General features: G+C 46.8%; 1 protein-coding gene and 1 non-coding gene across 2 annotated transcripts in view; both read left to right on the forward strand.

Moving 5' to 3' along the window:
* The window catches only part of SDAD1 (SDA1 domain containing 1), a 31,467-nt gene extending 18,384 nt beyond the window's left edge, over positions 1-13,083 (forward strand). The window contains exons 13-22 of the mRNA XM_062198660.1: positions 659-717; positions 2,343-2,419; positions 3,194-3,291; positions 3,395-3,471; positions 4,473-4,599; positions 6,693-6,793; positions 6,917-7,107; positions 7,214-7,298; positions 7,794-7,955; positions 10,293-13,083. Coding sequence (XP_062054644.1) covers positions 659-717; positions 2,343-2,419; positions 3,194-3,291; positions 3,395-3,471; positions 4,473-4,599; positions 6,693-6,793; positions 6,917-7,107; positions 7,214-7,298; positions 7,794-7,955; positions 10,293-10,340 — 1,025 coding nt within the window. The 3' untranslated portion in view covers positions 10,341-13,083. The remainder of the gene's footprint in view (positions 1-658; positions 718-2,342; positions 2,420-3,193; positions 3,292-3,394; positions 3,472-4,472; positions 4,600-6,692; positions 6,794-6,916; positions 7,108-7,213; positions 7,299-7,793; positions 7,956-10,292) is intronic.
* Positions 981-1,107, forward strand: LOC133766141 (small nucleolar RNA ACA64). The gene has a single exon (XR_009866690.1). It is a non-coding gene; the product is annotated as a small nucleolar RNA ACA64 (small nucleolar RNA).
* Positions 13,084-19,988: the final 6,905 nt, after the last annotated feature.

Genomic DNA, 19,988 nt, shown 5'->3' on the forward strand with positions numbered 1-19,988 from the left:
GAAAACATAAATTTGATTTTGAAAACAAGGTAGGAAGGACACTAACATTTGTTGAGCTTCTAACATGAGCCAAGCCAGGCCCTCTGTTAAGTGCTTTGTATACATCACTAACCAGTCCTCACATCAGTCTTACAAAGTCTAGAAAGAAGAAGAAAAGCCCAGGATCACTCAGCCACTTAAATAGCAAGTCAGGCTTCATCCTTGTTCTTTCCACACGCTGTGCTGCCCCTTGAAAGAAGATGAATGCGTAGCCGTGCTTGTACTTATGCATCTGTTTGGAAGTACTTATTTAGTGATTTCTGTGGAGGCGCTGTGTTAGACACTAAGCATGTAAAGTCCTGCACTGAGTATGGTATGTGCAAGTGAAGAGAAGTGTTTTGAGAGAAAGGAAGCAGGGTAAGGACACAGGAGGAGTACGGTGGGGGTGGGCTCTGTTTCGGATGGCGTGGTCAGGAAAGACCCTTTGATGAGGCAGCAGCTGGCGGGGACCTGAAGGAGGTGAGAGGGTGAGCCACATGGCCACATGGCTGTCTGGGGTTGGGTGTTGCAGGCGGAGCAGCAGCAGCACTAAGGCCGGCACATGCTTGCCTCGACGCCATAGCCCCACAGGGCAGAGCAATGAGCTGACTGTGAGCTCTCTGATCTCTTGTGTTTTCAGAAGTAACGAAGATCCTGCTGTTTGCTGCACAAGCTTCTCATCACCTGGTGCCCCCAGAGGTGAGAACCTTCCACCTTACTCCCGGCCCCAGTGCCTGCGTAGCAGTGCTGTTGCTGGTGCACTGCGCTTACTTCCCCACAGAGGCTGGCTCTGGCTCTTAAGAGCACTTATGAAGAGACTTTAAAAAGTTCATGGAAGAAAATGGAACTAAAAGATAAGGTTATCTTGCTGCCAAAAAAAAAAAAAAAAAAGTTAAATCCACACATACGATGGATCTTCAAAAAGTTCATAGGAAATGAATATTATGAAAAAACTCCATGGCGTTGGTTGAAAATCACCCTGGCTTTGGCCATGGCTATGGGTGAGACTCCGCGCCTAGAGCCTCTAGGAGCCTCAGCTCACCTCCCATTGCTTTGGTGTGGGGAGGTGAAACCCAGGCCCCGACAAGTGCAAAAACAAACAAAATAAAAGCAAAAAAAGAAAAAACTCTACATGGATTTCAAAGTGATTCTGCACCAAAATAAACTATCTTTTAATTTCATTTCTTCACACATTTTTTTGAAATACTATGACGCATAGAAGTTCATTTATGCAGAAAGTGATGTTTCTTTCAGACCAGTCGTTGAGAATTCTGATTTTGTTTAGTAAGTAAATTTTGGGGACAGCATTGTGGCTCAGTAAGTTAAGCCTCTAGCTGCGATGCTGGCATCCCATATTGGAACACTGATGGAAGTTCTGGCTGCTGCATTTCTGATCCAGCTCCCGGCTAATGTGCCTGGGAAGGCATTGGCAGATGGTTCTAGTGCTTGGGTCCCTGCACCCATGTGGAAGACCAAGATGCAGTTACAGGCTTCTGGCTTTGGCCTGGTCCAACCCAAATGACCCATTAGGGGTGTGAGCCAGAAGGTAAAAGATCTGTCCCTCATTTTCTTTTTTTTTTTTTTTTTTTTTAAGATTTATTTATTTATTTGAAAATCAGAATTACACAGAGAGAAAAGGAGAGGCAGAGAAAGAGAGAGAGAGAGAGACAGGTCTTCCATGCACTGGTTCACTCCCCAATTGGCCGCAACGGTCAGAGCTGCACCGATCCAAAGCCAGGAGCCAGGAGCTTCTTCCGGGTCTCCCACATGGGTGTAGGTGCCCAAGAACTTGAGCCATCTTCTACTGCTTTCCCAGACCACAGCAGAGAGCTGGATCGGCAGTGGAGCAACCAGGATTCAAACCAGTGCCCATATGGGATGCTGGCACTGCAAGCGATAGCTTTACCCGCTGCGCCACAGCACTGGCCCCCCTCACTTTCAAATATATAAAATAAACCTTTAAAACACACACGCACACACACATTTTATGTTTAGGGGAGATTATAATGATTATTTCTCAAAAGCTAGTAATTACTTTCTTTGATCAAACAGTACTGGATTATCCTGTGTCAAAATAGGGGTTTTTTTTCGCATTTGTATTGAAAAATGTTAAGCAAAAGTAACCTTTAGGCTGAACAGAGCCCAGAAACAAAACTCCAGAATGAAGCAGTGTTTCCCCTGTCTTGCTTAGGCTTCTTTCTGTCCAGCTGCACAGTGAGGGTGAAGGTGTTTCCTTGGGGTGTAACCTGCCCTTGTGTGCTCGGGTGTCTGCGTGGGCACACACCTTTCACCTTCACTCCTTTGTCCTTTTGTGCCCAATTCAGATCATTCAGTCGTTGCTCATGACGGTGGCCAACAATTTTGTTACCGACAAGAACTCTGGGGAAGTCATGACCGTAGGGTATGTACTAAGGGTTGGGGGCAGCAGGTAGGCTTCTGTTGAGCTGCGTGCACTTCAAATGAAGATTTCATCTGGTTGTGTGACCTCCAACAAAGCAGTTGAAAATATAGTTCAGTCTTCTCAGAGGCCTGCTATATTTATTTTAGTGGTTAGAATTTTGAGAACGCAGCCAGAGAAGATAGTTGTCCTTCAGTTTTGTCTTTTCGATTTTATTTTTTACTAGTTTTCCTCTGTTAAATGAATGATTGCTTGGCAATCTAAGTGTTTTTCTCTTATCTTCCTGTCCTGAATTCATGTCTTAACCATGGAACAGATGATGTATTATTGAATCAGAGTTTAATTCTTGATTACTTTGAAAACACTGTATCAGCACTGGTTTGAGGATGATCTAATCTGTTCTGATAAGTAAAGGATGTGCAAACAGTTGCTTTTTACCTCCCTTGGAATATATTTGTGAGACCAATGGCCCTAAAGACCTTAACCTTTCTTATCTGACCCAGTCGCTTCTCCCCAAAGAGTTAGGGAGTAAATGCTGCCATGATTTGGTATGCCAGACATGGTTTCTTACTCCACCAGTAGCAGAAATGGCAGTAACTCTGGAATAAAAGCCCCCTAAGCCAGCCCCCCTCACACTGCCGTGCTGCAGTTTTAGAAACCTGTGCCATCCAAAACCCAATCTGTATTTTGGATTTCATTTCCTTAGAAAATATTTTTTGATGGAACCATATAAAACTGCTGTTTTGGCTTTTTTAAAAGTTTATTTTCCTTTTCTAGCATCAATGCTATCAAAGAGATAACAGCTCGGTGTCCTCTAGCCATGAGTGAAGAACTTCTCCAAGACTTGGCTCAGTATAAAACGCACAAAGATAAGAGTAAGTCGCTCGGTGTTGTGTGTAGACCCAAGGTTACTGCGTGACTGGTTTTCGCCTCACTACACTCTGCTCCAGGATTTCTGATGAAGTCATTGCTTTGCAGATGTAATGATGGCTGCTAGAACTTTGATTCAGCTCTTCCGCACCCTGAACCCACAGATGTTGCAGAAGAAGTTCCGGGTGGGTGAGACACGTATGCTTGGTCTGAAGGCTGTGGTCTCAGAAAGCGAGAGTTACTTCCTGCAATCTGATTTCTAGTATTTGTGGTGCTTCCATTATGAGTACTCGTGATACCCAGGATTTTATTTTAAGTTTCAGTTAAAATTGATTGAATTGCAAGACTGTAGATGTTTTATGATTGGCATGTACTCAAAGAAGAGGACCGTCTTTAAAAAAAAAAAAAAAAAAACTATTTATTTATTTATTTGAGAGGCAGAGTTACAAGAAGAGGGGAAGAGAGAGAGGAAAAAAAAATCATCCATCTACCAGTTCTCCCCAAATGGCTATAGTAGTCAGGGCTGGGCCAGGCTGAAGCCAGCCTGGAACTCCATCCGGGTCTCCTATGTGGGGGACTGGAGTTCAAGCACTTGGGCCATCCCCCTCTACTTTCCCAGGCACGTTAACGAGGAGCTAGATCAGAAGTAGAGAAGCCAGGAATTGAACCAACATTCATATGGAATGCCAGTGATTCAGGCAATGGCTTAACCCACGGTGCAACAATGCCGGCCCTGATGACTGAGATTAAAAAACCTGTCAGGCTGTCTCAGCTTGAAAATGTTTACGGATGTTAATGGATTGGAATCTCAAAGGTCAGTCAGTAGCTGGTCTCGGTATTGAACAGGCTGTTCTTTAGCCGGATCCTACTCTTTGTGGTTAGAAGGGAGGGCAGGATGTGTGTATACGATACAAGGAGAGATGGTGTTTTCCTGACTTAAAAAACTGGAGCAGGTACTGTCTAATAACTGCCAGTTTCTTGAGCTGCATCAGAGGAGAGTAAGAAAATAGTGGCTGAGTTCTGGCTGTGGCTTTACTTTGGTCTCAGACATAAGCAGGCAGTTTTTGTCATGTGCGTGCCTCCATTTTGTTTGGTGCTCCCTTCAAAATTCAGAAACCTAGAGAAGACACTTTATATAAATTTTTGCAATCTAACACCTTATTATAAACATTGTCTCCTCCTTTAGGGTAAGCCTACAGAGGCCTCCACAGAGGCGCGAGTACAGGAATACGGAGAATTAGATGCTAAAGATTATATCCCAGGAGCAGAAGTCTTGGAAGTTGAGGAAGAAGAGAATGCTGAAAATGACGAAGGTTCGCTTCTGTTTCACTGTTGCTGGGGGCACAATCACTCCTGCTGCATCTGTGTTGGCCTTTAAATCTCCATGCGATCTGAACATTCCTTCAGCAGACATTCACTGAAAACATAACTGAGTGGCAAGCACTCTCAAGAATATATATCTTGAGCCAAAACCTTACAGCCACTCTCCCTCAGCAAAAGAGGAACGGACTCTCAGGGTTAGCAGCCTTGGGAAACCGTGGAGCAGGCCTCCTGCCCATGGGGAGCTATGGTCTCATGGAGATGTGCATTTCCGGTTTAGGATGTCTTTTCATGTCAAGGACATGCTGTTTGGCACTTGAGAAAAATAATGGTTTTGTGTCTGTGGCCTAAAAGAAAAGTGCAGATTCGTTCTTGGGATGATCTTCAAACTCTCCTTGTTGAAGGAAAATGTTTATTGAACTTGAAGAATGTTCGAGGAACTCCTTTCTGATATCAAAGTCCTGTCTTCCTTTTTAATATTCATTCATTCGTTCAGCAAAGCTTTCTTGGTTTATTCACTGAAAGATGGAGTTACACAGAGAGGAATCTTCCTGCTGCTAGTTTGCTTCCCAGGTGGCTGCAATGGCTGGGGCTGGACACAGCCCATCTGGAACTCTCATGTGGGTGCAGGGGCCCAGCACTTGGGCCATCTTCCACTGCTTTCCCAGACACATTAGCAGGGAGCTGGATTGGAAGTAGAGTAGCTGGGGCTCAAACTGGCTTTCATACAGATGCCCACGTAACAGGCAATGTCTTAACCCGCTGCCCGCTGTACCGTAACACCAGCCTTCGGCAAAGGTTAAGCAGCCAGAAAGCCAGCCTTTGTGAACACAAAGATGAATGATATTGCTGCTCTTCCTGAAGGCCTTTCATGAAAAGCCGAGCAGTAAAGTGTTAAAAAAGATTTATCATTGCAGTGATGCCTGAAGTGCAGAAGTCAGGCCCACCCCAAACAAAGTTCTCAACGGCTTGAGAGCGATGGTTCCGGGTGAGCCAGGAGTTGGGCCAAGAGTGCTGGGATAGTGCAGCCGTTGCACGCGGAGCGTGAGCCAAGTCCTGAAGGACTGAGAACTCTTAGCATGTGAGACACGAGGTGGGACAAGCACAGTAGGAGGCTGGTGGCAGTGTATTTGCCTGACCAGGAGCTGGCCACTGTCCTGCAGAGCTGGGGAGCCACAGGAAGGCCATGCACGTCTGAGGTTAGAAAGCTTACTGTAGTGGCTGCATTCAGAATGGTGACCCGCCTTTGTTGACGTGTCTACCAGGTTCTTTCCCTTCCAGAATCTTCTACCTCAGTTATCTGGGTGACTGTAACTAGTTTCCCGTACATGTATAAATATACCTGGCTGTATTAGTCAGGTACGTGCTGTGTTGCCAGCACAGGTGCACAAGTGAAATTAACTTCAAGATGCAATGGCTTTGAATAACCCTTCTCTTGACTGTTGAGGAACAGGTTTGTTTTGTTTTTTGTTTATTGTGTCCCATGCAAATTGTTGAACTCTTAGTTCAGAGTTGGTCTTCTGTGTATAAAGTTAATTGAAAATGGATCTTAGGAGAGAATGGGACCAGGAATGGGAGAGGGAGGAGGAGGAGGGGTGAGAGAGTGGGTGGGAGGGTGAGTATGGTGGGAAGAATCACTATGTTCCTAAAGTTGTACTTATGAAATGCATCAATTCTTTATTCCTAAATAAAAGGTTTCTTTGGGGGGGAAATAAATAAAAAACAAATAAAAAAAAGTGCAGTTTGGTTTGGTGCGGTTGGGCCCTAGAGTGAGACGTGGTTTTCATGATTCTGGCGGAGGCTGCCGCTCCTAGCAGTGTGACGTAACCCCGAGAGTGCGTTCCTGCTCTGCTGAGTCGTGGGGACTAGAGAGAGTGGTTGTGAGGTTTTGGCTCCTGGTAGGTTCTCGGCTGGTGCTTATTCTCCACTCCTTAGATTAACTATGCTGATGTGGCGTATTTAACATGAATAGCGCTCGATGCTTGGCTAGCAGATACTCCAGGTGTGTGCCCTGCCTTTTGTGTTGCTTAGTATCTGAGCAGCCGGCCTAGCGTGACAGGAACAGCCGTGTGCTTTCTTCACACAGATGGGTGGGAAAGCGCCAGTCTCAGTGAGGAGGATGAGGAGGATGCTGACGGGGAGTGGGTTGACGTGCACCACTCTTCCGATGAAGAACAGCAAGAAATTGTAAGTCCTAACGTGCCCTCTTCCGGGGTTCACTAAGCTGGGTCACGTGCGAGGCTGGAATCGGACGGCTGGGTTCTCCCTTGAGCCCGTGGCCATCTCAGCCTCTCTGTGTGTGCTCTCAAGTCCCGGAAGCTGGACAGCATGCCCGCGGAGGAACGCAAAGCCAAAGCTGCCGCCGTCAGCACCAGTCGGGTTTTGACTCAGGAAGACTTCCAGAAGATCCGCATTGCCCAGATGAGGAAAGAACTGGACGCTGCCCCTGGGAAAGCCGCGAAGAGGAAATACATTGAGATAGACAGTGACGAGGACCGCAGGTAAAACGGCCCGAGCTCCGGGGCTTCCGTCAGCTCGTGTTGGCAGGGCAAGCACTGGGAAAGGAATTCCACCCTCGCTTCCTATTTTCTTTTTCTCTCACCCCAGGGGCGAGTTACTGTCCCTTCGGGATATTGAACGCCTTCATAAAAAGCCAAAGTCTGACAAGGAGACGAGGCTGGCGACTGCAATGGTGAGTGAGGCATGTTGTTCTGGTTCTCCAGAATTAAGGGTACAGTTAGCAGAGAATAAAACCCACAGATGTGTGAAGGTAGCGGAGTTTTGACAAGCGTGTGCAGCTGTGTATCCACCACACACACACACACACACACACACAAGATGCAAGCACAAACGGCAGTGTTACACGTTCACGTTCACGTTCACAGAGTGCGTGGCTCAGGGCGCTGACAGAGAAGCCGGACTGTCCGCCTGCGGCAGTGAAAAGCCCTGGCCAGGTAGAGTCTGCCCCTGGCTGTGCCTTGGCTGGCCATGGCTGGCATCCCGCCTACCTTTCCAGCTTCCTTCTGGACGTCTGCCCTGGACCCAGCCCTGGGAAGCAAGGGCTGTCTCCTGTCCATCTCGTGTCCCTGGCATCCGGTACAGCACCACACACAGGTGATGTTGATGATGATTAGGTAACTCCCAAAGGGCAGTTCCAGAAAACGTGTCCATCTTTTTGTGCTGATAGGCTGGGAAAACAGACCGAAAGGAATTTGTGCGAAAGAAAACCAAAATGAACCCATTCGCCAGTTCCACAAATAAAGAGAAGAAAAAGCAGAAGAACTTTATGATGATGCGGTATAGCCAGAACGTCCGGTCCAAAAACAAGCGTTCCTTCCGCGAAAAGCAGGTGAGCAGGTGGCAGGAGGAGGGCTGTAGGCTAAGGCTGCTTTATGTTTGAGACGAGTTGTGCCTTCTAGAGATCACATGTTGTGTGTGTTCTTTGGGGTGAGTGGGAGCACAGAGAGGCAGGACAGCGTCAGGGTGCCTGATATGGCCGGCACTCAGCTGTGTGGCCAGCGTGGTGTCCATTTTCTCCTGAGTAAGAGTGCAGAGTGCAAGCTGGATCATCTCCGAGGTGTTCTCCCATGCGAAACTCCTGACCTGTGCCCCATGAAATACAGTCTGCAAACCAAGGACGTAATTTGATGCCTGGTCCTTTTCAAAAAACAATGGCTTCGTGTGAGGATATCTCAGAAACGGCTTGTTTCTGAGGTAGTCTCCAGGATAGTGAGTCCAGGGGAAAACAGCCCCTGGTTCTCAGCAGCCAGGCACGATGAGCCAGCCAGGCCTGACCTGTGACAGCCAGGCTCCTGGGGCGGTGCTGTGGCAGTGTTGGCACCAAGAAGGGATTCACTGAATTAAGGTGCCGTTTAAATTCTCTGCTTGCTTAATCTTTCTGTTTCTAAACTCTTCAGTAACATCCGTGTCAACAATAAAGTGCCATGATTTTTAGTGGAAACTACTGATATTACTGTGAAAAGACAGGTGTCACCTACGATTTTAAGAACACTTGTGTTTTGCCAAATTCTCCCAAACTTGAATCCACTAGTTTATCCTTCAGAGGCCCCTAAGTAACACTTTAGGGTAAGGAAGAGTAATGATAGAGTGGGTGGGCCCTCCTCTATTATGCGATCCATGTGACTTTGTTACATTTGAGCTTAGGCTTGTCCCCACCTCTCCTGTTCCATGGCAGGGCTTTTTGGCACAGTGGTGTTGTCTTATTTCTTCCTTGTCAACACCTTGTCTATCATAATTAATGAATTTTTTGTGAAAGAATTGAGTTCACTGGACATCTGCACGTGCTGGTTCAAGAATTTTTTCCTCGTTCTCTAATTTTCTTGCTATTTGGAGCCTGGAATTAACCAGAATTTCTGTGTGTATCTCCTTGTCCTGTATTTTCCTCAAGGACTCTCCCTTTTAAAATGTTACTCTAGGGGCCAGCGCCGTGGCTCAACAGGCTAATCCTCCGCCTTGCGGCGCCGGCACACCGGGTTCTAGTCCCGGTTGGGGCACCGATCCTGTCCCGGTTGCCCCTCTTCCAGGCCAGCTCTCTGCTGTGGCCAGGGAGTGCAGTGGAGGATGGCCCAAGTGTTTGGGCTCTGCACCCCATGGGAGACCAGGATAAGCACCTGGCTCCTGCCATCGGAACAGTGCGGTGCGCCGGCCGCAGCGCGCTACCGCGGCGGCCATTGGAGGGTGAACCAACGGCAAAGGAGGACCTTTCTCTCTGTCTCTCTCTCTCTCTCTCACTGTCCACTCTGCCTGTCAAAAAAAAAAAAAAAAAAAAAAGTTACTCTAGGTTCCTGATTTTTCTATATTCTCTTCCTCATTGTTCAGTAGAAATGTAATATGAATTGCATACAAGATTTCAAAATGAAAAGAAAGATGAAGTTAATTTTAATACTATATCCTACTAGCCCCATTTATCTAAAGTAGTAACACTGTAACATGTAAATCAGCATACAAATTATTGAGATGTTTTACCTTTTTGTTTTTAACTACCCAAAATCCAGTGTGCATTTTACAGCACAGCACATCTCAGTTTGATCCAGCCACATGGCAGATGCTCCATAGCTATCTGTGGTTAGCTGCTCCCCAGTTAATTTCCTCATGTCTGAGTTACTGTAAAGCATTTACTGATTGTAAAGTGTTCTTAGTTTGTATGCTACATTAAACAAACCCACCTGGAATCCCGCAGATACGGGAACAGTTCTGTTTCCGAGTATCTAACAGTTACCTTGGGTCTGCATAAATGCTGGATGCTGTTTAGACATCTGTACGTGGTCCCTGTGTGTCATATTGAATGGCCTGTGTGTCTTGGAAAAAGCTGCTGAGGAGAAATCTCATCTGTTGGTTCTTAGAGTATTTCGCTGACATCTGCACAGCAGTAAGAGCCACATGTGAAGCAGCGACACGTCATCCCTAGTGTCTGCATCCTGCAGTCGCTCTGGTTTTGAGCTTCTTGTCCCCATGGGCCATGCGTGTCCCCATTCCCTAGCAGTGTGAAGGCCCTCAGCCTGGATACTGATTTCGTCTCTGCTAAGAAATGTTTCATCGTGTGTAGTTTTTCGGGAAGATGTATTAACCAGTGATTCCTTGTTGGTAAACTTTCTTATAACCAAATTAGTATAGTGGGATTACTTAAGAGATGCCGTGTTTAAGTAATTTTTTTCTTATCTTCCAGTTGGCACTACGAGATGCACTTTTGAAAAAGAGAAAAAGAATGAAGTAACTTCCAAGCAAGTTTTCCAATCCAAAGAGAATGCTGTTTGTATCATTGCTCTGAGTAATAGTAAAGCAAGACTATTGGTTCACATTATAGAAGTCCAGAAGCGTTCTGTTGTGAAAACTGCAGTAAAGTTGGTGGTACTTCAGTGCTTTCACTGTGGAGGCGGATACTGGTGGCATGTTTGAAATGTAAATAGTAATATTGTAAACACATTTTCATGTAGCATTTATACCAAAAAAAATTGTTGGGTGCCTACTACTTGTCATTGTACATATAGAAATGAATGAGCCATAACCCCTTCACCCAAGGCGGTGGCCACCTAATGGGGACAGGTGTATACCTGTGCTTCCAATGCAATGTACATAGTTCCCTTGTGGAGATGGGTCCCTGTGTACCTGGGTCCCTGAGGCCTTTGGGCCAGCTCTGCGGGGATGGGAGTTATATATTCTCTTAAAGCAGGACAGTGTTACAAGAGTAAGAGGTTCTTACTTGTAAATAGGCTTACCTGCTGAGAACAGGGCCCTGCTGTACAGATCCAGACAGTGTAGCTCTTTCAGTCAGGCCAGAAGGTGATTTTTTTTTTTTTTTTTTTTTTGAGTGCTGTGTAATGGTTTTTTGGTTAAGACTTCCCTTTTTAAACTGCCTTAACTATAAATGGTAGTACACAGTTCGTCTTCAGTTCACCACCTGAGCTGTCTGCTCTTCATCTCGGCTTCCCTTCATCCCCTCCTATTTTGAGCCCACTGTTCGCCTTGGCCCAGTCGAAGGTTCTCGCGTCCAATCGGTGCTCCCATGCGTGTGGAGAAGCGTGTGTTCTCCTCCCCAGCATGCTCGAGCTGACCCCAGGGGCCAGTTGCTTTGCATGCAAGTTGTTGCACTTGGAAATAGTCTGGTGCCCTTTGCTGCAGATTTCTTAGCTGTCTTGTGACAGACGAGAACGTGTTACTCCATAGTGGAATAAAAGGCAGTTTTCTGCCCTCACAGAAAGCAGCTCCTGGCTCACTTTTCTAGTTCCCATCCCAATTCCTTTATTCACTTTCTGGGTCCAATTTCAGTTTTATTGAAGCAAAACTTTGTGACCTTCCCCATCGCTGCTGGGCGATTATGAGCTGTCAGAGGCAGCTGTCACAGGAAGTGCCCAATGCAAATTGGTACATTTCAGACCTGAAACTGCTCTCTTTAGTGTAGTCTCAGAGCTGCGTGTCTCCTCCTGTGCCTAGGTTGAGAAGGTGGGTTAGGTTTAAAATGGCAGAGCAGCCAAAGGCCGCCGCTTTTCCGCGTGAGTGTGACAGTGCCCGGGAGTGCAGGCCTTCCCTCGGGTTTTCCCAGTGCACTCGATGCCAAGAGGCCAAAGTCCGTTCTGTGTTCTGCCTCCGTTCTACTGTGGCCCCAGTCTCCTCTTAGCCAGCCAGCAACATGGGAAGGTACCTAGTTTTAAAAGGCTCGTTCTTAACTTCTATTTCCTTAATTCTTTAATATCTTATTTGTCTAATTCCTAGTTAGTTTATAAATCTTTGCTTCAAAATATCTCCTATTTATTGTTAATTTGAAGAAGTCAGCAGTGGCTGAATTTGAGCTTTTCAGTCTCATCCACAATGATTTTATAACAAAGCAGCTTATAGAGCTGGCAGAAGGCATGATCACACACGAAAAAGAAGTGTACTAGGTGATGGATATATTAACTGTCTTGATTCAGTTATTTCACAGTATATACATAAAACACCAGTATATGCCATAAATAGAATTTTTGTCAGGAAAAAAAAAAAAAAAAAGGCCCAGCCCAGGGCGGAGGGACCCTAAGGAGGGAGCAGGGCAGCTGGCAGTCGCTGCAGGGCCTGTCCGCTCTCCGTGTGACGCTCGGGACGAACAGGGGCCAGGAGGTGATTGCCCAAGCCTGCGAGGAAAAGTTAAGGAGTAAAAGTTGACCTCGTTTTGGTATGATTTTTGAAAGGTTATGGTTGTATAAATGCTTTGTGGTGCATACTGTAATTCTTTGAAATCTTAAAATCTCCAGAGGATTCCACGGCAGGTCTGTCTGCACCGGAACGTTCTGTTTCAAGGCTGTTTGGGTAACATGTTTAAGCTGTCACGTGGCAGTGCCAAGGGCCATTGTTTCAGTTCTCGTGTCAGTGGTTCTGCAGCGTGCTTTGTGAGATTGCGGAGAGACCTTGACCACAAATAAGGGGAGGGGTCGGCCAGGGACCTGGAGATGTTTCTCATATAAGGACAAAGCTCCCATCACAGGGTGGAGTCTTTGATCTACACTTGTTTGAAAATGCGAACAAGAGCAGACAGCCTGGCTAATTCTGCCGTATTTAAGTAGCATAGACTCTTTGTCTAGAGCACTCTGTGTGGGCATCTTACTTCTCCTGCAGATTCTGCTGTCGTGTTAGTCCAGTCACGATATCAAAGTAGTTTAATAAACTGATTTATCCATGTGATAAAATATCATGTGACATTAAAATGTTTACATTGGAGAATGCTTCCTGTCAATGAGCACGGAAGTATTTGTAGTGTAATGCAGTCATACATGTGAGGAAGTGGGGAATAATGAGAGCCCTAGAGGAACTGTGCCGTATATTACAGTCTTCTTAAACGCTGGACTCACACGTGCACTTCTTCTTTTGATGTTACTTTCTGAATCTTCCATAATGATAAGTTTTTACTCATGTCATTGTTTTTAAAAAACAGAATAACTTTATTTTGAAGTAAAAATATAAAGTACATCGAGACTGACCTGTGTGAGATTTCTTGCGAGTTGGGGACGCACGTTGGCCCGAGGCAGGGGTGAGGTTGAAGGCGCGGAGGAGCTCTGTCCACCTTGTGGATCCCCTTCCTGCCAGTGTCCTGGCTCACAGCATCTGCATCCCAGAAGGCCCCTGGCCAGCTGGCGTTGCTCTGCCAAGGTGCAGGTGCAGGTGAGAGCTGGTGGCCTGCGTTCTGAGTAACTGCTCAGTGACGGCATCAAGACCTTGGACTCCCCTTCTGCTTTCCCATTCGCAGTGTGCGGAGGCCAGACTTTGGATTAGAAGACTGGCTCGGACACGGCTGCTTGATCCTGTGCAGCTCACTCAACATTTCTGTGCCTCAGTTTTTACTTCTGTAAAATGGACATAGGTTGATACCTTGTCTTCCATGTTTGAGGCAGAAGAAGAGGCAACAGTTGCGTTGCCACACCTGTCCTTTCACCAGGAAAGCCAAAGCTTTAGCAGAATACTTCCAACAGACTTCCCCTTCCATCTCATTAACCAGAACTGGGTTACCTAGCTACCCTGCCAACCTACCAGCTGGAGAAGCCAGGAGAGCAAGAGGTGGGATTGCTGACCCCCAGCTCAGAGGTGTACGCCCATCCCAACAGAACTGGCTGCTGTTAGCAAGGAGAGGGGGAATGGATTGAGGATAAACAGTTACCAATGCCTGCCACAGCCATCTGTGAGGAGATACTCATTGTAATATAATTTTACAATGACAAAAAGGAGTACAAGGAAATGTCTAAGATATGAGAATAGTTAAGAGGCTTGGGATATCAGTATATTTGATATATTAATAGAATATTTAAACAGTAAGTACTTTGGTAAATAGTAATGTGAAAATATCCACTTTTCAAAAGCAGAGCATAAAATGAAATAAAGTGATTTTCAGATAACTTTTTTTTTTTTTTTTTTTTTTGACAGGCAGAGTGGACAGTGAGAGAGAGAGAGAGACAGAGAGAAAGGTCTTCCTTTTGCCGTTGGTTCACCCTCCAATGGCCGCCGCGGTAGCGCGCTGCGGCCGGCGCACCGCGCTGTTCCGATGGCAGGAGCCAGGTGCTTCTCCTGGTCTCCCATGGGGTGCAGAGCCCAAACACTTGGGCCATCCTCCACTGCACTCCCTGGCCACCGCAGAGAGCTGGCCTGGAAGAGGGGCAACCGGGACAGGATCGGTGCCCCGACCGGGACTAGAACCCGGTGTGCCGGCGCCGCAAGGCGGAGGATTAGCCTGTTGAGCCACGGCGCCGGCCCAGATAACTTTTTTTACATTGTTAAAAAAAAAATTTATCTATTTGAAAGAGTTAGAAAGAAGGGCTGGCACCATGGGGTAGCAGGTAAAGCTGCCACCTGCAGTGCCGACATCCCATATGGGTGCTGGTTCTAGAACCGACTGCTCCTCTTCCGATCCAGTTCTCTGCTATGGTCTGGGAAAGCAGTAGAAGATGGCCCAAGTCCTTGGGCCCTTGCACCCACGTCGGGGACCCAGAAGAAGCTCCTGGCTCCTGGCTTCAGATCAGCACAGCTCTGGCCATTGCAGCCATCTAGGGAGTGAACCAGTGGATGGAAGACTCTCTCTCTTTTTCTCTGTAACTCTGCTTTTCAAATAAAAATAATCAAATCTTAAAAAAAAAAAAAAATAGAAATCTTATATTCACTGCCTTACTTCCCTTGGCCAGCCACAACGGCCAGGGCTGAACCAGGCCAAGCCAGGAGGCAGGAATTTCATCTGGGTCTCCTACATGAGTATTGGAGGCCAAACACTTGGACCATCTTCTGCTGCTTTTCCCAGGCTATTAGCAGGGAGCTGAATTGCAAGTAGAGCAGCCAGAACTGGACCTGGCACCCATAAGGGGTGCCTTCGTTGTGGGAGGAGGCTTTATCCACTGTGCCACAATGCCAGCCCTGATTTTTTTTTTTTTTGACATTTTTAAACTCTGAATTCCAGATATGTTTAAAATTCTTCAAAACCACACAATAGTCTTGACATAATCATCATTGCCTATGCATTACAAACTAGGTCTGAAATCTGCTATGATCACATGGGATCCATGTCACAATCTGCAAAATGGGAACTAAAAAATGTTTTGTTTTAATTTACTTACTTGAGAGGGAGACAGAATGAGCAACTGCCCTTGGCCAGTTAAAATGCCAACTTGGGTTTTTAGCTCCTGACTCCAGCTTCCTGCTAATGCAGATCCTGGGTTCAGTGAGCCCCTGCCACTCACATAGGAGATCAGAACAGAGTTCCTGGTTCCTGGCTTTGGCATTTGGTACAGGGACTTGGAAAGTGAACCAGCAGGTAGAAAATAGCTTACTCGCTCACTCGCTCTCTCGCTCTCTCTCTGCCTCTCAAGTAGATGAAAATAAAACATTTTTTAAAAACTCCAGTAAGGAAGCATTGTGTCAGTTTTCTTCAAGGTCCCTATAACAATGGTACCTCTTACAGCTTATAGTTCTACAAATAAAATACATATATACAAAACTAGTTGCTGGGTTTGGATGGTTGAAATATGGCCGAGGTTTGTTTTTTTTTTTTTTCCCCTGTCCATCTAAACATTTTGTAATGTTGCTTATAAGACATTTTTGCCGAGCATATTTTAAAAATAGAGATCTTAGCCAGTGCCGTGGCTTAACATGCTAATCCTCCACCTTGAGGCGCCGGCACACCGGGTTCTAGTCCCGGTTGGGGCGCCGGATTCTGTCCCGGTTGCCCCTCTTCCAGGCCAGCTCTCTGCTATGGCCCGGGAAGGCAGTGGAGGATGGCCCAAGTGCTTGGGCCCTGCACCCCATGGGATACCAGGAGAAGCACCTGGCTCCTGCCTTTGGATCAGCACGATGCGCCGACCACAGCGGCCATTGGAGGGTGAACCAACGGCAAAAAGGAAGACCTTTCTCTCTGTCTCTCTCTCTCACTATCCACTCTGCCTGTCCAAAAAAAAAAAAAAAAAAAGAGAGATCGTTTTTAGTTTCATCTAAGCAAAATCCAACTTGGGTGTACCTGCTATTTCTAATATCTAATGTAGCATCTGAATCTAACATCTAAGGTAACATCAGGGGTGCTTTGAATGGAAACTAAGGATAAAATGGGAAGCTTTATTCTGGGAACTGTTAAAAAGGGGAAGTTTAACGGAATTACATGGAAACTAAATTATGACATTTGACACACTTCTGTATGGATACTTGATTCTTCCTCTTTCTAAAAATTTAACTATTGTATCTTCTGAACCGTGAATTTTTTAAAAAATAGAAAATGAGACATAGCCATCTTACAATTTTGTTTACTGTTATCATTTTGCCTTTTTTTGTTGCTTGGTTAAAGAAAAGAACATTGGACATAATTAAGTCCCTCCCATCTCTTCTCCCTTCTCAGGGATAACCACTACTTTGGAGTATTTTTTTTAATGATATATATACTTATATATGAGAGATCTTCAGAAAGTTCATGGAAAATGCATACTACAAACAAGCTGTGTATGAATTTAAACTTTGCTTTGCATCAAAACCAAACTCCTCTTAATTCTACATTGTGACTGTGTGGAGTGCCCTTGTATGTGTGTATGTATATGGCACACAATATCATTACGTAACCAGCGTTTTATATATTCTCTTGCTGACTATTTAGGTACCTCAGTGTTAGGGTCCTGATGAAGGAAGATCCTTTTCTTTGTTTTACAGTTTCCACTGTTTAGTCCTACACCCAGGTTTACCACGTCCCTACTGAAGAGCAGTTAGGTTGTTTTGTAGGTTGTTTGGACTTTTTTGCTATTTCAGAACCTTGCTCCAATATACATCTTTGGACATGTCTGAGGGTGTGTGTGCTTAGCATTTTTTCTTAAGCAGTTTTTGGATAGAAAACTAGCACGGCCAGCACGTGGCTCACTTGGTTAATCCTCCACCTGCGGCGCCAGCATCCCATATGGGCTCTGGGTTCTAGTCCCGGTTGCTCCTCTTCCAGTGGAGGATGGCCCAAGTGCTTGGGCCCCTGCACCCGACCAGGAGGAGGCGCCTGACTCCTGGCTTCGGATTGGCGCAGCACCGGCCATGGCGGCCATTTGGGGAGTGAACCAACAGAAGGAAGACCTTTCTCTCTGTCTCTCTCACTGTCTATAACTCTACCTGTCAAGTAAATTTTAAAAAAAAAGAAAAAACTAGAGTGGAAATGTTGGTTGTGGAGCCTGTGACGCTTCGCCTCTGGTAGGCAGCACTGAATTACACCGGAGGCCTTTATACATTTTGGATACTGCATTCCTACGTATTCTTTGGGTATGAGGATTTTCAGAACCAATCCTGGATTTTTTTAAGATTTATTTTATTTATTTGAAAGAGTTAGAGAGAGGGAGAGACAGATAGAAGTCTTCCATCCGCTGGTTCACTCCCTAAATGGCTGCAATGGCCAGAGCTGAGCCAGTCTGAAGCCAGGAGCCAGGAGCATCTTCTGGGTCTCACACGTGGGTGCAGGGGCCCAAGGATTTGGGCCATCTTCCACTGCTTTCCCAGGCCATAGCAGAGAGCTAGATCAGAAGTGAAGCAGCCGAGACTCAAACCGGCTCCTATATAAGATGTGGGTACTGCAGGCTGGGGCCTTAACCCCCTATGCCACAGTGCAAACTTCCTGGGTTCTTTTTAACAGCCCTTGCTGTAGCTTTGCTCTCTCCCCATATTTTACTAGAAGCAGCTAAAAAGCTAAGTGGCAACTTCAGCATTTTGCTCAGAATACATCTGGAGCCCTGAGTGCCTTAGGTACATTTTTCCATTCCTTATTACACCAGTAGTGTTAGGCATGTTGGTACTACATAAAAAAGGAACTTCACTTCCAGTTCCCAATCCATTTTTTAAAAAAGATTTATTGTATTTGAAAGGCAGAGTTGCAGAGAAAGCAGGAGAGAGAGGTTTTCCAGTTGCTAGTTCACTCCCCAAATGGCCGCAATGGCTGGGGCTTGGCCAGGCCAAAGCCAGGAGCCAGGAACTTCTTCCAGATCTCCCATGTGGGTGCAGGGGCCCAACGACTTGGGCCTTCTTCTGCTGCCTTCCCAGGCACATTTGCAGGGAGCTGGATCAGAAGTAGAGCAGCCAGGACTCGAACTGGAGCCCATATGGGCTGCCAGCACTGCAGGTAGTGGCTTAACCTGCTATACCACAATGCCGGTCCCCCCAATACATTTTTTTACTTAGTTATTTGAGACACAGAGAGAGAAAGCAACAAATCTCTCTCATCCACTGGTTCACTTCCCAAATGGCTGCAACAGCTGGGGCTGGGCCAGGTCAAAGCCAGGAGCCAGGAACTCAATTCAGGTCTTCCACGTGGAGGGCAGGGACTCAAGCACTTGAGCCCTCATCGCCTCCTGCCTTCCAGGGTGCACATTGGAGGGAAGCTGGAATCAGGAGCAGAGCCGGGACTCAGTGTGGGTTTCGGGTGGTCTAACCTTTGGCTTAACTGCCAGATCAAATGCCCTCGCCAGCAGCCCCAGTGTATTCTCTCCCTTCTGTTGAAGCTGTCTCTATGGACAGTCTCCTTTAAGACCACCTGACTGCTGCGAAGTCTGTCCAAGGAACACTGCCCCAAATTTCTTCCAGCTTCCCGGCACCACCAGTTCTAAAGCAATATGTATTAGGCAATTCTTGTGGCAGCACCCAACAGGTACTCCCCAAACCTGTGTTAGTCATCTTATTGCAGCACAAGTCACCTCAGCACTTAGTAGCTTAAAGCAATGAATGTTCTTGCAATTTCTGTGGCTCAGGAATTGGATGTGCATGGCTGGGGCGGGAAGATCCCACTTCCTCGGTGGCTCGCAAGAAGCCGCAGTTCCTCTCTGGCTCCCAGTTCTTCAACATGGGGCCTCGTAAGTGTCCCCGGGACAGCTGGTGTCCTCTGGAGCGAGCAACCCAAGACACAGCAGGGTCCCCGGCGACCCAGCCTCGGCATTCAGGGACTCACTTCATGGGAAGCAAATCCAAACGCAGCAGCCCACGGGCAAGGAACAAGGAACTGGGCTCCACCTTTTTTTTTTTTTTTTAAATAAAGATTTGATTATTTATTTGAGAGGTAGAGTTAGAGAGAGGTCTTCCATCTGCTGGTTCACTCCCCAAACTGCCGCAATGACCGGAGCTGAGCCGATCTGAACCAGGAGCCAGGAGCTTCTTCCAGGTCTTCCACATGGGTGCAGGGGCCCAAGGACTTGGGCCATCTTCCACTGCTTTCCCATGGCACAGCAGAGAGCTGGATGGGAACTGGAGCAGGTGGGACTCGAACTGGTGCCCATATGGGATTCTGGTGCAGCAAGAGGAGGCTTAGCCTACTATGCTACACGCAGACCCTGGGCCCCACCTTTGAAGAGTATTAAAAATAGGACAAGACCACTGCTGTGGCACAAGGGGTAAAGTCTCCACCTGAATCAATATAGATACTGATTCAAGTCCTGACTGTTCTGTTTCCAAACCCAGATGAAGCTCCTGGCTCCTGGCTTCAGCCTAGCCCAGGCCTGGCTGTTGTAGCCTTGTGGGGAGTGGACCAGTGAATGGAAGATCTATTTCTCTGTCTCTCCCTCTCTCTGTTACTCTTTAAAAAAAAAAAAAAAAAACCCAACAACAACAACAGGCAGAGTTAGTCAGTGAGAGAGAGACAGAGAGAAAGGTCTTCCTTCCGTTGATTCACCCCCCAAATGCCGCTACGGCCGGCACTGCGCTGGTCTGAAGTCAGGAGCCAGGTGCCTCCTCCTGGTCTCCCATGCAGGTGCAGGGGTCCAAGCACCTGGGCCATCTTCCACTGCCTTCCCGGGCCACAGCAGAGAGCTGAACTGGAAGAGGAGCAACCAGGACAGAATCCAGCGCCCCAACCGGGACTAGAACCGGGGTGCCGGCACCGCAGGCGGAGGATTAGCCAAGTGAGCCGTGGTGCCAGCCA

Source organism: Lepus europaeus, chromosome 8 (assembly GCF_033115175.1).
Source record: "Lepus europaeus isolate LE1 chromosome 8, mLepTim1.pri, whole genome shotgun sequence".
Lineage (NCBI taxonomy): Eukaryota > Metazoa > Chordata > Mammalia > Lagomorpha > Leporidae > Lepus > Lepus europaeus.